This window comes from Parasteatoda tepidariorum, chromosome 5 (assembly GCF_043381705.1).
Source record: "Parasteatoda tepidariorum isolate YZ-2023 chromosome 5, CAS_Ptep_4.0, whole genome shotgun sequence".
In the NCBI taxonomy this organism is placed as follows: Eukaryota; Metazoa; Arthropoda; class Arachnida; order Araneae; family Theridiidae; genus Parasteatoda; species Parasteatoda tepidariorum.
In genome coordinates this window covers 15,942,348-15,960,192 of record NC_092208.1, presented here as the reverse complement: position 1 = coordinate 15,960,192, position 17,845 = coordinate 15,942,348, and the positions used below count along the sequence as shown (strand labels likewise).

General features: G+C 28.2%; 2 protein-coding genes across 2 annotated transcripts; both read left to right on the top strand.

Moving 5' to 3' along the window:
* Positions 1-48: 48 nt before the first annotated feature.
* LOC122268389 (ribonuclease P protein subunit p21) lies at positions 49-6,299 on the top strand. The gene is made up of 4 exons (XM_043052198.2): positions 49-374; positions 1,658-1,758; positions 3,725-3,807; positions 6,155-6,299. The coding sequence occupies exons 1-4, from the start codon at positions 294-296 to the stop codon at positions 6,289-6,291; spliced, it is 402 nt and encodes a 133-aa protein (XP_042908132.1). The 5' UTR covers positions 49-293; the 3' UTR covers positions 6,292-6,299.
* A 2,347-nt stretch (positions 6,300-8,646) lies between these two features.
* On the top strand, positions 8,647-14,708 carry LOC107442681 (ribonuclease P protein subunit p21). Its single transcript, XM_016056310.3, has 4 exons — positions 8,647-8,947; positions 10,231-10,331; positions 12,318-12,400; positions 14,564-14,708. The coding sequence occupies exons 1-4, from the start codon at positions 8,867-8,869 to the stop codon at positions 14,698-14,700; spliced, it is 402 nt and encodes a 133-aa protein (XP_015911796.1). The 5' UTR covers positions 8,647-8,866; the 3' UTR covers positions 14,701-14,708.
* The last annotated feature ends 3,137 nt before the right edge of the window (positions 14,709-17,845 follow it).

The following is a 17,845-nucleotide window of genomic DNA, read 5'->3' as shown; positions in this document are numbered from 1 at the left end:
ATTGGTGTGTATATTGATAGGATATTTGAGAGTTAATTGACGCAACCCAAATCTGCAGAAATAGATCGCCGGAAACGTATCATGATCGTAAAAACATTATTTAAAAATGAAAACAAACAAATCATGATAGACATGTTTTCCATAATTGATTATTATTTTTTTATAAATGAAATTTAACTCATAATTTTTAAAAAAAATCGAAAGTCACAGCAGTTATTAACTAAAAATTATTTTTAATTTCTTTTCATGGAAGGACTAGTTATAGAGAATTCTTGAATTTATAAATTTTACAAATGGGAAAGGGTCAAAAATCAAAAGGCGAGGGAAAGCGAGAAAGAAAGGACATTTACGAACGCTTGTGTTATCTTTTTGAGGTTTGGTTTTAGAATGTATTACATTAATATCTATTAATCTCATAATTCAGTAAAATAATTATTTATTGATATATTTTATCTACCAGATATTGATATATTTTAACCTGTCAAATTAGATATAATGCATGGTATGTGAACAGAAGGATTTTATAATGTAATAGAAGGATTATAATGAATAATTATGAAAAAACGTTCTAATTATAAGTAGAGGATTATTATAACTACGCAAGTTGGTAAAGATATCCATTTGCTCGTTATGGAAGGAGGATAACGTTTCTGAGGAAGAAAATCAGCTTAAAATTCTTTTTAAAATAGTAGAAATTTTTTAAAAATTCATCTGCTTTTTTAAAATATTAATAGTATAATAAATTGATGCTAGTTTCCCCCTCCCCATTTATTCTATTTTTTTAATCTCTTATTCAGGGGATATTTCTGTTTTGCAATCTGTCACATAAACTACAATCACCAAGCTGCCAAATAGATTTTAAACTTGCAAATTTTTTAAAAGAAAAAACTGTAGAGATTATCCTTCAAGTCGGTACCTTTGTGATATATATATATTTAATTTCTCAAGATCCATTATCTGATATGCCACAATTATTCTGCTGCAGATCACAATATAAAAATCTTCTCATTTGTGTCATTCTGTCAGTTTTTTTAAAATTTGCATTTTTTATTATGGTGAGTAATATGAAGTAGTGAAATTTTTATGTTGAAAATATTCTGTTAATCACTATAATGAATATATTTAAAGTTGGAATTATAATCATAATTTATAATTTCATATGTTTAGTAATATGTTTTGTTACATGCTGAAATTTTAAAATATTGATGCTACAAATGTATTTGTTTAATTATAATAAATCATTTGAAACAATATGCTTTCAGCTTAATGTACTCCAAATTGTGATTTACGCTTATAAACACTGGGAAGTGACCAGCAAATCACTGAGAAACACATCACAGAAGGGGACCAACTCATAGCCACTCCTAGGCCAATCTCTACACTTTTTTTTTTTTTAAAAATTTTGCAAGTTTCAAATCTTTTTGGGGCCTTGGTGACGAATCGGCTTGACAGTTCATGACATCGAAATATCCCCCTTTTAATTATATATTTTTTAAAGTTTAATTTGTATCAAAACATGATCCATTATTATTCTTATTTTTTTACTTGTATTTATTTATGGCTTTTTAATAGTCATAAATTGCATTTATCAAATTTTTTTATTATTTCAGTTTAAAAAAAAAAAATTATGTCTTTTCTTTTTATTTTTTAAAAACAGGCTGGTTATACTTTAGTTCTGGCTTGCCCCTCCAATACGGGATTAATTTGTTCCTATGGACATATGATCACGATGCTAGCAAAAAAAAATCTTTGTAAACTGTAAGTAACACATGCATTTTTATTATTTCACAAAAATATTTAATTTTAGCTGTCTATGTATTAAAAATAATCTTGGAAGCCTATTTTATGTATGGGTACTTAATGAAATTTAGATATCAGGTACTTGATAACTTAACCATTTCAATGGTAGTTGTTCAGAGGGGGACGTAATTTTTTTGTGTGTTTATTGCAACTCTGCTGTTGATTTTTATTTCTATAAAAAAACAATAAAGGATATTCCCATCTGGGCTGTTTGTGTTGTTGTAATTATGAAAGAGCTTCTTGTCTGGTTCTTTTACTTGCAATAAATAAAAAATAGCAATTTTCTAAGTTAATTGAAAAATCTAGTTCTTTCCACTTTTTGCCTGCATTTTGCAATGTACCAAGCTGATTGACAGGTATCTTATAATAAGCCAACATACCTGTCAGGTAGGCTAATTAGAAATATCAAGCATTGCTTAATTTGCTTTATTTATTCAGAAAATATAATAACAATTTATGAAAAATAAATTGCCTTATTAGAGGTTTTTGGCAATAAGCCTTCATGCCTTTAAAAAAATTGCTCAGTAAAATCAACTTAAGCGACAAATAATTCAAAGTTGAGTCTTTTATATCTTTTCCACTTTTAATCAGCTACCTTTTGCAAAAAAAAGTTTTTTTTTTTCAAAAATAAATTCTATTTTAGCGTTTATAGCATTATCAGTGGGGGGGGGGGAAAGTTGTCAAGATACTTTCTATGAAACTTTTCCGGAAAGCGCTTTTGTTCTTTTTGCAATCCCACAGTAGTAAAGGTATATTAACTCACTGCAATAAGCCTAAAAATCTGGTCCAGCTGGTTGGAAAATACTTGAGATTGTTTCAATTAACCTCAAATTTATTATAAAAGGGTGATGTTTGTTTGAAAAAGAGTCAAAATGTTTTGGGCATATATAATGACATTTATATTCAAGATTTTTCCCCTTTTCTGATGTATTTTTTTTCCTTCTCGCATGCAGTTGACCCTCCCCCTAATTTTTTTAAGTTTGGTTTTTTCTTATTGAATCAGCTAGAAGTATACAGATTAGTTAAAAATTCCCACAAAAATTACTATCTATAAATAAGTATCTTATTTTTTTGTTTAATAAATTTGGATTCAGAACTGCCAAAATACATGTTCTGCAATATTTAAAATAATTACTTCAATTACTTAGTTAGGAGAGAAGTTAAAAATTTCCCTCCTTATTGAAAATTTTAACATTTTTGTTCACTTATTTATACTTGCACTTAGAGTAGTTCTAGCTAAATTCTCTACTGAAAGAGGATTGAGACAAGGTAATGCCCTTGAATGCATGTTTTTTAATATACCCCTGGAAAAATTATTAGAAATGCTGAAATTATTATTGGGGGCACCATTTTCAGAAAAGTGTGCTGTTATTAGGGTATGCTGATCACAGAACTAAATAGGCAAATGTGGAGATTTTTATTTCATTTAGGTCTGTAACCAAAGACATTGGACTTACTATAAATGAGAAAACAAAAATTTATGATTGTAATAAAACAAAATTAGCACTCAACTCTCTTCTATTGCAAATAAAATCTTATGCTTTTGAGAATGTCGATCAATTTACATACCTATCTCGATACTATCATTTCTAATTAGAATAATATTAAACTTGAAACTGACAATGGATTATGCAGGGCAAATAAATGCTACCGTGACTTAAATTTATTTTGAAATTTTAACTGCTAATTTTCAAAACAAATATAATATTTATACAACTTTTAATAGAGCTATCATATTGTATGGTAGTGAATGCTGATAATTAACAAAAACAGATAAAGACAGATTTTTAGTCCTTGAAAGAAAAATTCTCAAAAAATATTTGGCCCAATAACGAATATTATTAGTAATAATAATATAATTAATGTTATTTTTTGTTGTGTTTGTGATTCATACATTTTAATATTTAATCTGAAATGTTTCTAGCTATCCCCACATAAAGAGACATATTTGCAAGAAGTGCCATTTAATTTTGCGACCAGGTTTGACGTCAAAAGTGATGCTTAAAAGTAAGTATTCCAAGTATGCTTAAAATATATATTTACATACATATTTACAGTGCTCCAAAGAAAAAAAAGAAAAAAGAAGAAGAAACGTATTACCCTTAATAACTTTTGTTTTACTGATCGGAAATTCACATCCTAGCACTCAATCTTAATGTCTCGAGGGGGTGACCTCAGATATGCTATTTAATAAGTACAGACCGTATTTTAAGTTACAAAATCAGTCATGAAAACATACTTTCGCTGAATAAACATGCCCTTTTTTCCATGGATTCGGCTTTTTGACCCCAAAAATATAGGGGATAGCCGTAATCTGGGAAATATTGTTCAAATAGTTGGGTCAGGTAGGTGCTCTATAGTTTGGACCTCTTCATGTTAATTTTACTTTTTTGCAATTTTCTCTATATCTCGTGAACTTTTAAGTGAATTGAAAAACGTATATACAGTAGAGTCCCGATAATCCGAGTCCCGGTTATCTGAGTTTCCGCTTTAACCGAGTTATCAAATATTGTAAGGATTTTTTTGTTCTAGTTTATTTTTTATTTTTAAAAATACCGCCGAAAAATAAATCTAAATTTTATCTTCGAAACACTCGGAAAAGCAAAATCTAACATCCCATGAAATGATCGTTAATATCGTCAATAATGAAAATGAACCTTGCAAGCTCAGAAATTCGTGGCCTTCTGAAAAAATGTAATTCAGAGAAGGTATGTTTTCGTATCTGATTTCATAACTTAAAATATTATCTACACTTACTACTTAGCATATTTCACGTCACCCCCTCAAGCCATTAAGATTGAGTCCTAGAACGTGAATATCTGATCATTCAAGAGTTATTCTGGGTGGTCCTTTTTTTCTTCTTTGTGCACTGTACATAGTTTATCAGTTTGTAAGACTTCTATCGAAATAGTTATTGCACTACTTTCTCAATCTTGTTTTTAAATAGGTTTTTAAACATAAATATCAGTTTTAATATTCTGATTTTAGTCTTCTGGAAAGTAAGATGACAAAAAACAAGTAATTTTCAATAGTAATAGAATGTAATTGAGCATTCTCTGCTGAAAAAAATGTTTTGTTATTCATTAAGGTTCTGTTTTTCTTACAATAGCTGTACGATTTTATTTATATAAAAAACTCTTAAAGGTGAGGTGTAACTTTTAATAACTTTCTCAATAACAATAACTTTTAATGGTTCTATAAATTTTTCTTCCATTTAATAATGTTCAAAATTTATTATTAGTTTTTTTTTGATTAGAATTCATAATGTTATTAAGGGCTCTAGTAAAAAACGCCTGACGTCAATTTTTTTATAAAAAAGTACTTTTCAAGAGTAAATTAAATTTTCACAAATTACTGAAATTATAAAAGATTTGAACAACTTGGGTAGAAATATGGAATAAAAATAAATGGAAAAATTAACTAGCTCTAAAATTAACATACTGTTCTTTTAAATGGTTTTCAAGCGCACAGAGGTGAATTATCTTCCTCTTTTAAGCATTACTGATCACGAAAAGCTTAAGTATACACATAATACTGACTGAAAATTTTAGACAGAACTGAATGGTTTATTAAAGTGATGCTGTGCTTGTAAATGATTTAAAAATGCAAAAGGACAAATTACATTCCTCATTTGTAAATTATTAAGAAAAGCCTTATAGTTCCGATTATCAATTATTTTAACTGACTTGCTTAGATGGAGCTACTAAAATTATTTTTATTTAAAAATTTTAAGGGGCACATTCACTGTGTTTTCATTTAAAGAGTATTGAAACCTCTCTTCAAAATTACGAATTTTAATGACATATATTGGTATATTTACTTATTGATTCTGTTTATATATTTTGATGCAACAGTACTATTAAAGTTTTCCATGTATTGATTTGAAACTACTATAAATTTTTCAATGCTGATAAAATGTCATTAATAACTTAATTTCATAATTACTTTGTTTAGAACATAATATGTTTCGTTACTTTTTTACTGTAAAATTTACTTTTAAAGTAGTATGGTATATATGTATACTATTCTAAAAAATGTCTTATTTTTTTTCTTTGGTGCACTACAAAGCCTGTGTTACAATAGAATTACTTTTATTAAATTTGTAATTCTTTTAAAAATGTTGCATTATGAGCTACATTTTGGGGAATCTTTGTCTTCATGTATTTCTTACAATTTTCATAGCAATTCAAGGGTTCAAAAAGTAGATTTATTTACTGTAAAATATGTTCTATTTATGTTAACAATGTACTGTAAAATCTTACTATTCTAATTATGTTTCTCATTTAAGTAATTTAACTGTTTTAATTCATCTTTTTTAAAATTTATTCTAATTGCTTGTCTTTGATCTTTCCAGATAAAAAGAATGGAAGAGGAAAACACACTGAAGTGACTTGTCAATTGTGTGGGACAAAAAAACGTTTCCTCAACAATCCTAATCACAAATTATTTATCGATAAAGAAATAGAAAAAAATAAAAATAAATTAATTTGATACTTCAAGTTATTTGAATTCAATATCAATTTCCAATATTTCATTTATGGTTGACTAACACAATAAATATGCCCCACCTTCTAAAAATTAACCTAATGAAGTATGAAGGCTAGTTCTTGATAAAGTCTTAAGTTTCTTATGATTCTATTTGATAGTTAAGGTGATTCTTCAGAGGCTCTGTTGTTATTTGAAGTAATTATTTTTAGTAAATAACAATTATTTTTTTTCCATAAAAGTTGTAAGTTTGTAAATCATTCAAGAATTATGTTTAGAGTCTTCTATACCAATTATGAAAATTGCATGTCAAGTTAAAGACCACAATTTTGTGAAAATAAAAAAAAATTGTGGTCGAAATTTTTAAAAATTTGAAAATTTACTGCATTGTTTAAACTCTTAACAAATTAGCAATTTTTTTAGAAGATAAAAAATGTACCAAACTGGAGATTTTTTTTTAAAAAGTAATTTTTCAAATTCTCTTGCTATTTCTAAATTTTTAAGTCTAGACAATTCTATTTAGTAAGATATTATGCAGAGTTTGAATAAGTTTAGGCTTTGCTGTGATATTCCAATTGGGTTTTTTATTTTGTAAAAGAGTTTTAAAGAACACTTGATGTTAGAGTAATTCCAGTAGAGATGAGAAACAGTTTTAAAAATTATTATTGAGAATGAAAGCCAGTTTTTTGTTTGTTAAGTTCTAGTTCTTTTTTTTTAATCATTTGTATTAAAGTCCTCTGTTCTGTTTAAATTGTAATCAACTAATTAATATCAGTGCTGTAATGTCAGAGTCTCATAACCTAAAATATTTAATTATATACAAGGGTTATTCAAACATTTTTAAAATGGCTCATTTGCAAATAAATTACTTTAAAAGGTTTATTGCAAAAGTTACATCCACTTTCTAAACATAAGAACTGCTGGCTTTCTAATACATGCAGTACAGTGGGGTCAAGTTAATGTAATTTAGTATCACAGCAAGTGTGGTATTTCTACCTGCACATCTCAGTTTGTAAAAAAGTGTAACTTTTTCATGTGCAAGAACAGGTAGAGATGATGCAACTTCAGCTATGTTGCTCTGTGGCAAAGCTCACCCTTGTATGGCAAATTTCACTGAAAGTCAGCTATGGTTTTACTAGGTGTTTAACCATCAATCCTATTGTCCTAATCGGTTCTTGCACATTAGAAAAATATCTGTTGTGTACAGACATTTGTGGCACCCTGTTTTCATTCCCAGACGGAAGACTTCTACTACTGGGTTACAAGACTTTATTCCATGGATGTTACAATCATAAGTGTAATGGGAAAGAACATTTTTTTTTTTTTTTTAAAATTTAGTTATATATATGTAACATAAAAGGCTTCCTTTAATCTTTATCCTTTTCTTAATTTAATATTCAAAACAAAAAGCTTTCTCTAACTTTTAAATTCACATCCTGTCCTTTTATCTATTTTTGGCTCAAGTATGCATTAATTAAAAGTAGACATTTTCCCCTTTGTTCTTAGTGGTAATCGTGCGACCTATTTAATATATCAATTACAATTACTAAGATTTCTCTTATTCCCTAAAACGGAACATTTTATGGATTTTCAGTTTTTGAGCAATCATTTTTTAAAGCTCTATAATTGCGACTTAGCCATCGTATATCAACATCATTTTCCGGATTCATCAGTTATTTAAAAAAAATGATCTATATTTAAAAGAATCGAGATAGCTCAGGGGATAGAGCGTTCGTCTTCCAATGAAGTGACCCGGATTTGAATTTCAGCAATGGCTGGTCGATACGAATTCCGCATCCGTCTTGCACCGACCACAGTGCTGACGTGAAATATCCTAAGTGGAAGACGGATCATGCGTTAGAGTCCCCTTTCAGTCAGGCTAACCGTGGGAAGTTCTCGTGATCTTCCTCTCCATGTAACTCAAGTGCGGATTAGTTCCATCAAAAAGTCCTCCATGAAGGCAAATTTCTTTTAATGCTTGATCCAGGAGTTCCCTTGTCTTCTGGATTGGGTTCAAAATTACAAGGCTACTTTACATTTCGTTTAATAAANAGCTTCTGAAAAGTCTAATAGCACACGAAATGGTTTTTCTTCCATAATTCAAGAAGCAATAGTTTTAACAATGATTTAGAAATTATGTGCCTCACTAGAAACCCGAACCATATTTTCTGTACTTTTTGTAAAGTGTGCGAAAAACAGTTTTGTTTCAGTTCTTTTCAGTTTTCACTATTGACTGAGGTGGCGAGGAGATTATGATATGTTAATTCGGAGATGCGAGCTTGACTCTAATTGGTGTGTATATTGATAGGATATTTGAGAGTTAATTGACGCAACCCAAATCTGCAGAAATAGATCGCCGGAAACGTATCATGATCGTAAAAACATTATTTAAAAATGAAAACAAACAAATCATGATAGACATGTTTTCCATAATTGATTATTATTTTTTTATAAATGAAATTTAACTCATAATTTTTAAAAAAAATCGAAAGTCACAGCAGTTATTAACTAAAAATTATTTTTAATTTCTTTTCATGGAAGGACTAGTTATAGAGAATTCTTGAATTTATAAATTTTACAAATGGGAAAGGGTCAAAAATCAAAAGGCGAGGGAAAGCGAGAAAGAAAGGACATTTACGAACGCTTGTGTTATCTTTTTGAGGTTTGGTTTTAGAATGTATTACATTAATATCTATTAATCTCATAATTCAGTAAAATAATTATTTATTGATATATTTTATCTACCAGATATTGATATATTTTAACCTGTCAAATTAGATATAATGCATGGTATGTGAACAGAAGGATTTTATAATGTAATAGAAGGATTATAATGAATAATTATGAAAAAACGTTCTAATTATAAGTAGAGGATTATTATAACTACGCAAGTTGGTAAAGATATCCATTTGCTCGTTATGGAAGGAGGATAACGTTTCTGAGGAAGAAAATCAGCTTAAAATTCTTTTTAAAATAGTAGAAATTTTTTAAAAATTCATCTGCTTTTTTAAAATATTAATAGTATAATAAATTGATGCTAGTTTCCCCCTCCCCATTTATTCTATTTTTTTAATCTCTTATTCAGGGGATATTTCTGTTTTGCAATCTGTCACATAAACTACAATCACCAAGCTGCCAAATAGATTTTAAACTTGCAAATTTTTTAAAAGAAAAAACTGTAGAGATTATCCTTCAAGTCGGTACCTTTGTGATATATATATATTTAATTTCTCAAGATCCATTATCTGATATGCCACAATTATTCTGCTGCAGATCACAATATAAAAATCTTCTCATTTGTGTCATTCTGTCAGTTTTTTTAAAATTTGCATTTTTTATTATGGTGAGTAATATGAAGTAGTGAAATTTTTATGTTGAAAATATTCTGTTAATCACTATAATGAATATATTTAAAGTTGGAATTATAATCATAATTTATAATTTCATATGTTTAGTAATATGTTTTGTTACATGCTGAAATTTTAAAATATTGATGCTACAAATGTATTTGTTTAATTATAATAAATCATTTGAAACAATATGCTTTCAGCTTAATGTACTCCAAATTGTGATTTACGCTTATAAACACTGGGAAGTGACCAGCAAATCACTGAGAAACACATCACAGAAGGGGACCAACTCATAGCCACTCCTAGGCCAATCTCTACACTTTTTTTTTTTTTAAAAATTTTGCAAGTTTCAAATCTTTTTGGGGCCTTGGTGACGAATCGGCTTGACAGTTCATGACATCGAAATATCCCCCTTTTAATTATATATTTTTTAAAGTTTAATTTGTATCAAAACATGATCCATTATTATTCTTATTTTTTTACTTGTATTTATTTATGGCTTTTTAATAGTCATAAATTGCATTTATCAAATTTTTTTATTATTTCAGTTTAAAAAAAAAAAATTATGTCTTTTCTTTTTATTTTTTAAAAACAGGCTGGTTATACTTTAGTTCTGGCTTGCCCCTCCAATACGGGATTAATTTGTTCCTATGGACATATGATCACGATGCTAGCAAAAAAAAATCTTTGTAAACTGTAAGTAACACATGCATTTTTATTATTTCACAAAAATATTTAATTTTAGCTGTCTATGTATTAAAAATAATCTTGGAAGCCTATTTTATGTATGGGTACTTAATGAAATTTAGATATCAGGTACTTGATAACTTAACCATTTCAATGGTAGTTGTTCAGAGGGGGACGTAATTTTTTTGTGTGTTTATTGCAACTCTGCTGTTGATTTTTATTTCTATAAAAAAACAATAAAGGATATTCCCATCTGGGCTGTTTGTGTTGTTGTAATTATGAAAGAGCTTCTTGTCTGGTTCTTTTACTTGCAATAAATAAAAAATAGCAATTTTCTAAGTTAATTGAAAAATCTAGTTCTTTCCACTTTTTGCCTGCATTTTGCAATGTACCAAGCTGATTGACAGGTATCTTATAATAAGCCAACATACCTGTCAGGTAGGCTAATTAGAAATATCAAGCATTGCTTAATTTGCTTTATTTATTCAGAAAATATAATAACAATTTATGAAAAATAAATTGCCTTATTAGAGGTTTTTGGCAATAAGCCTTCATGCCTTTAAAAAAATTGCTCAGTAAAATCAACTTAAGCGACAAATAATTCAAAGTTGAGTCTTTTATATCTTTTCCACTTTTAATCAGCTACCTTTTGCAAAAAAAAGTTTTTTTTTTTCAAAAATAAATTCTATTTTAGCGTTTATAGCATTATCAGTGGGGGGGGGGGAAAGTTGTCAAGATACTTTCTATGAAACTTTTCCGGAAAGCGCTTTTGTTCTTTTTGCAATCCCACAGTAGTAAAGGTATATTAACTCACTGCAATAAGCCTAAAAATCTGGTCCAGCTGGTTGGAAAATACTTGAGATTGTTTCAATTAACCTCAAATTTATTATAAAAGGGTGATGTTTGTTTGAAAAAGAGTCAAAATGTTTTGGGCATATATAATGACATTTATATTCAAGATTTTTCCCCTTTTCTGATGTATTTTTTTTCCTTCTCGCATGCAGTTGACCCTCCCCCTAATTTTTTTAAGTTTGGTTTTTTCTTATTGAATCAGCTAGAAGTATACAGATTAGTTAAAAATTCCCACAAAAATTACTATCTATAAATAAGTATCTTATTTTTTTGTTTAATAAATTTGGATTCAGAACTGCCAAAATACATGTTCTGCAATATTTAAAATAATTACTTCAATTACTTAGTTAGGAGAGAAGTTAAAAATTTCCCTCCTTATTGAAAATTTTAACATTTTTGTTCACTTATTTATACTTGCACTTAGAGTAGTTCTAGCTAAATTCTCTACTGAAAGAGGATTGAGACAAGGTAATGCCCTTGAATGCATGTTTTTTAATATACCCCTGGAAAAATTATTAGAAATGCTGAAATTATTATTGGGGGCACCATTTTCAGAAAAGTGTGCTGTTATTAGGGTATGCTGATCACAGAATTAAATAGGCAAATGTGGAGATTTTTATTTCATTTAGGTCTGTAACCAAAGACATTGGACTTACTATAAATGAGAAAACAAAAATTTATGATTGTAATAAAACAAAATTAGCACTCAACTCTCTTCTATTGCAAATAAAATCTTATGCTTTTGAGAATGTCGATCAATTTACATACCTATCTCGATACTATCATTTCTAATTAGAATAATATTAAACTTGAAACTGACAATGGATTATGCAGGGCTAATAAATGCTATCATGACTTAAATTTATTCTGAAATTTTAACTGCTAATTTTCAAAACAAAAGTTGTCAAGCTACAAGTTTTATAATATTTATAAAACTTTTATTAGAGCTATCATATTGTATGGTAGTGAATGCTGATAATTAACAAAAACAGATAAAGACAGATTTTTAATCCTTGAAAGACAATTCTCAAAAAATATTCTGCCCAAAAGCGAATATTATTAGTAATAATAATAACATTAATGTTATTTTTTTGCTGTTTTTACGATTTATTCATTTTAATATTTAATCTGATATGTTTCTAGCTATCCCCACATAAAGAGACATATTTGCAAGAAGTGCCACTTAATTTTGCGACCAGGTTTGACGTCAAAAGTGATGCTTAAAAGTAAGTATTTCAAGTATGCTTAAAATATATTTACAATTACATACATACATATTTTCAGGTGCTCCAAAAAAAAAAAAAAAAGAAGGAAGGAAAACGGACCACCCTCAATTCCTTTTGATTTAATGATCGGAAATTCACATTCTAGAACTTAATCTTAATGGCTCTAGGGGGTGACCTCAAATATGCTATTTAATAAGTACCTACCATATTTTAAGTTACAAAATCAGTCACAAAAACGTACTTTTTCCAAATAAACATACCCTTTTTTCTGTGGATTCGACTATTTGACCCCAAAATATAGGGGATAGCCGTAATCTGGGAAATATGATCCAAATAGCTGGGTCAGGTAGGTGCTCCAAAGTTTGGACCCCATAATGTTAATTTTACTTTTTTGCGATTTTCGCTATATCACGAGAACTTTTTTCACAACTAAAAAATTCTTTTATCCAAAGATGATTTTATGCAAATAATAACTTTTAGTAAATTTTTTATACAAAATTTGAGAGTGAAATTGGTCAAATAGTTCCGGAGAAATTGAATTTCAAAAAATCAGTTACTTGAAATTCAGTTTCTCAGGAACTACTTGAGTAATTTGGCTCAAATTTTCTCTTTATCATAGAAAGTTACATTTTTTGAAAGATTGCAAAAAAATTTATACCTTACGATTCAAAAATTTTTTCGCCATTTTTAAATAAAGAAATGAAAAATAATAAATATTTATTGAAAGTTATTTTTTGCATGGAATTATCTTTGGATAAGTGAATTTTAAAATTGTGTGTAAAATTTTTTCCATTTGCATAAAAAGTTCTCGGGATATAACAAAATATGCAAAAAGTATAATTACATTAAGGGTTCCAAGCTTTGGATCGTCCAGATTGGATTGCGGTTACCACATATGTTTTGGGGCTCAGAAATCCGAGTCAGTTGAAGAAAAGTTATGTTTATTCAGAGAAAGTATGTTTTCGTGTCTGATTTCCTAACTTAAAATATCCTCTACACTTATTAATTGGCATATTTGAGGTCACCCCTACAAGCCATTAAGATTGAGTCTTAGAATGTGAATATCTGATCATTAGATCAAAAGTTATTCTGGGTCGTCCGTTTTTTTTTCTTTGTGCACTGTACATAGTTTATTTGTTTGTAAGACTTATGTTGAAAAAGTTATCACACTACTTTCTCAATCTCGTTTTTAAGTAGGTTTTTAAACATAAATATCAGTTTTAGCATCCTGATTTGAGTCTTCTGGAAAGTAAGATGAGAAAAAAAATGCTTTGAAAAATCATTAAAAACTTGTGGTATTTTTGAGAAATTTTCATTAGTAATAAAATTTAATTGAACATTTTCTGCCGAAAATATGTTTTGTTATTCATTAAGATTCTGTTTTTCTTACAATAGAGCTGTGCAACTTTATTTATATAAAAACACTTAAAGGTGAGACATAACTTTAAATAACTTTCTCAATAATAATAACTTTTAATGGTTCAATAAATTTTTTCTTTCATTTAATAATGTTCAAAATGTATTATTAGTTTTTTGTTTAGAATTCATAATGTTATTCAAGGCTCTAGTCAAAACCTCTTATTGTCAAAAAAAATTCTAAAAAGTACTTTTCAGGAGTAAATTCAAATAAATCATCACAAATTACTGAAATCATGAAAGATTTGAGCAATTTAGGTAGAAATATGGAATAAAAATGCATGGAAAAATTGCTCTAAAATTAACATGCTGTTCTTTTAATTGATTAAAAGTGCAGAGAGGAGAATTATCTTCTTCCTCTTATCGGCATTACTGATCATGAAAAGCTTAAGTATACACATAATACTGACTGAAAATTGTAGACAGAACTGAATAGTTTATTAAAGTGATGTAGCTCTTGTAAATGATTTAAAAGTGAAAAGGAACAAATTATTTTCCTCATTTGTAAATTATCAAGAAAAGCTTTAGAGTTCATGTATTAGTGGTGTAAAATCGATTTCTCCCAATTTTCATTACAATTCAGGGGTTCAAAAAGTAGATTTATTTACTGTAAAATATGTTCTACTTATGTTAACAATGCACTGTAAAATATTACTATTCTAATTATGTTTATCATTTAAGTAATTTAACTGTTTTAATTAATCCTTTTTAAAATTTATTCTAATTGCTTGCCTTTGATCTTTCCAGATAAAAAGAATGGAAGAGGAAAGCACACTGAAGTGACTTGTCAATTGTGTGGGACAAAAAAACATTTCCTCAACAACCCTAATCACAAATTATTTATTGATAAAGAAATAGAAAAAAACAAAAATAAATTAATTTGATACTTTAAGTTATTTGAATTCAATATCAATCTCCAATTTTTTATTTATGGTTGACTAACACAATAGATATGCTTCACCTTTTAAAAATTTACCTAATGAAGTAAGGAGGCTAGTTCTTAACAAAGTCTTAAGTTTTTAATAATTTGATTTGATAGTTAAGGCAATTCTGCAAAGGCTCTTGTCATTTGAAGTAATTATTTTTAGTAAATAACAATTATTTTTTTCAATAAAAGTTGTGAGTTTGTAAATCATTCAAGAATTATGTTTAGTCTCTTCTATACTAATTATGAAAATAGCACATATCAAGTTGAAGACCACAATTTTGTGAAAATAAAAAAAAATCGTGGTCTCAATTTTTAAAAATTTGAAAACTTACTGCATTGTTTAAACTCTTAACAAATAAAAAATTAGCAATTTTTTTAGAAGATAAAAAATGTACCAAAAGTGGAGATTTTTTTTTAAAAAAGTAATTTTTCAAATGCTTTTGCTATTTCTCCCTTTTTAAGTCTAGTCAATTCTATTTAGTCAGATATTATACACAGTTTGAATAAGTTTAGGCTTTGCTTTGGTATTTCAATTGGATTTTTTATTTTTGTTTTCTTAAGTAAAAGAGTTTTAAAGAACACTTGATGTTAGGGTAATTCCAGTGGGGATGAGAAACCATTTTAAAAATTATTATTGAGAATAAAAGGCAGTTTTTTTTGTTAAGTTCTGTTTTTTTTTAATCATTTGTATTAAGTCCTCTGTTCTATTTAAATTGTAACCAACTAATTAATATCAGTGCTGTATGGTCAGAATCTAAATAAATTTTGCCAGAGTCTCACAACCTTAAAAAATTATTAATATAAAAGGGTTATTCAAACATTTTTGAAAAGTTTTATTGCAAAAGTTGCAACATTTCAGCTACTTCTCAACATTAGAACTACTGACTTTCTAATGGTTGCGGTACAGTGGGACAAGTTAATGTAATTCAGTATCACAGCAAGCGTGGTATTTCTACCTGCACGTCTCAGTTTGTTAAAAAGTGCAATTTTTTCATGTGCAAGAATAGGTAGAGATGATGCAACTTCAGCTATGTTGTTCTGTGACAAAGCTCACCATAGTATGGCGAATTTCATTAAAAGTCAGCTATAGTTTTACTAGAAGATATTTCACCATCAATCCTATTGTCCTAATCTGTTCTTGCACCTGAGAAAAATGCCTGTTTTGTACAGACATTTGTGGCACCCTGTTTTCATTCCCAGACTGCAAACTTCTACTACTGGGTTATAAGACTTTATTCCATGGATGTTGCAATCATAAGTGTAATAGGAACGAATTTTTTTTTGAGGGGGGGGGGGGGNGGGGAGCTCAAGGTTTTTTTAAAATTTAGTTATATATATGTAACATAAAAACCTTCAATTAATCTTTTTATGTTATTCCTTTTCTGTAAATCCTTTTCTTCATTATTATTCAAAACGAAACACTTTCTCAAACTTTTAAATTCACATTCTGCCCTTTAATCTATTTTTGGCTCAAGTATGCATTAATTAAAAGTAAGAAGTTTTTCCCTTTGCTCTTTGTGGGGTTCGCGCGACCTATTTAATAAACCAATTACTAAGATTTCCTTTATTCCCTAAAACGAGACATTTTATGGATTTTCTTTGCAAGATTTTCCCTAACGTTTATGGAACAGCACGAAGATTTTGTCTCTCTTTCATTTCATCATCACATAATGATTAAAAATTTTTTTTTTGCTCTTTAAAATTGTTCTGATCACTCGATTGACATCCATATATATAACCATATTTATATATAAAACTATACAATAACCTTTTAGGAGCAACCACCCTGTTCTACAGTAAAATGGTTGTTAATGGAGGTTGGTCGTTTTTAGAGCTTTACTCCCATTGACTTCTAAAATGTTATCGAAAGTACACAATTTTTCGCAAACAAACTTAATTTTACTCTTACATTTATTGGTGCGTAAATGCCACTTGTGTTGCCATCATGAAAACTAGATAGATTGATAGAATTTAGCGTCAATAAAAATGACCTCTACTGAAATAATTGTGTAAAAACAAAATTTACCAATTATAAAAGAACTATTTTGCAATTATGTTTTTTGCTTGAGCTTGCCTTTTCATATCATAAAAATTTACTTTAAAAAATGAGAAGCTTGAGATGCTTAGTTTTTCTAAAATAGCTTTTTTAACTTTAAACTCTAAAACTGGATCATTGATAGCATAGTTTTTAGTGCACTCTGACTAACATGAGGTTGTCAATCTTTTTTTTAAAAAAAAAAGCTCTAAATGAAAGCCACTCACATTATTTTCAGTACATTTGAAACTACTTATTTGTTTTAATTTTTTTATTTGATTTATAAATATGAATAAATACTAGAGTACTAAGCATTTTTTTGGCCAGATTGTTTCAAAGTCAAATCAATTTTAAATTCATCATGTAGTTTTTCGATCATTTTTTCATCTGTTTCTACGATCTTTTAATGCGATGTTATTATGACAGCAGAGTTTCGAATTAAATTACTTTTTGATATCCTTGATTCGCGACTATTCAATCTAGATAGTTTTCTCAGCAGTTATTTTTGCTTTTGTGGTTCTTCATACATTTATGGTTCTTTTACGCTCACAAGGTTTATCAAATAACGATATTTTTAATAAAACATGACACAAAAATTTCAATTTTTGAATAATAATTTTTTAAAGCGCTATAATTGCGACTTAGCCATCGTAAATCAACATAATTTTCCAATTGTTTTCCGAAGTCATTTAAAAAGAATCTATATTTGTAAAAGAGACTTGCTGAAATATCCTCAGTGGTAGACAGATCATGGGCCTACCCAAAAATTGGGTAGGCTGTTCAACGACTGTTATAATATATTTAAAGGATTTTTACTACCGATGGATTTTAACAAAAATTGGAGTTAACGTCTAACGCAACACGCTGGAAATTTTTAAAAGTATGAAAGACTCGAGAGATAAAAAGTTTCCAATTTGAACCGTTGTGATTCTGCAAATTACGTAGGTTTTAGTTATATATATTTAACAATTTAAATTATCTCACGCTTATTTCTTGTTATGTCACGTTCAGTATTCCTAAGAAAAAGAATTTTTTTTTTCAATTAATGCTAAATATTAATCTAAGT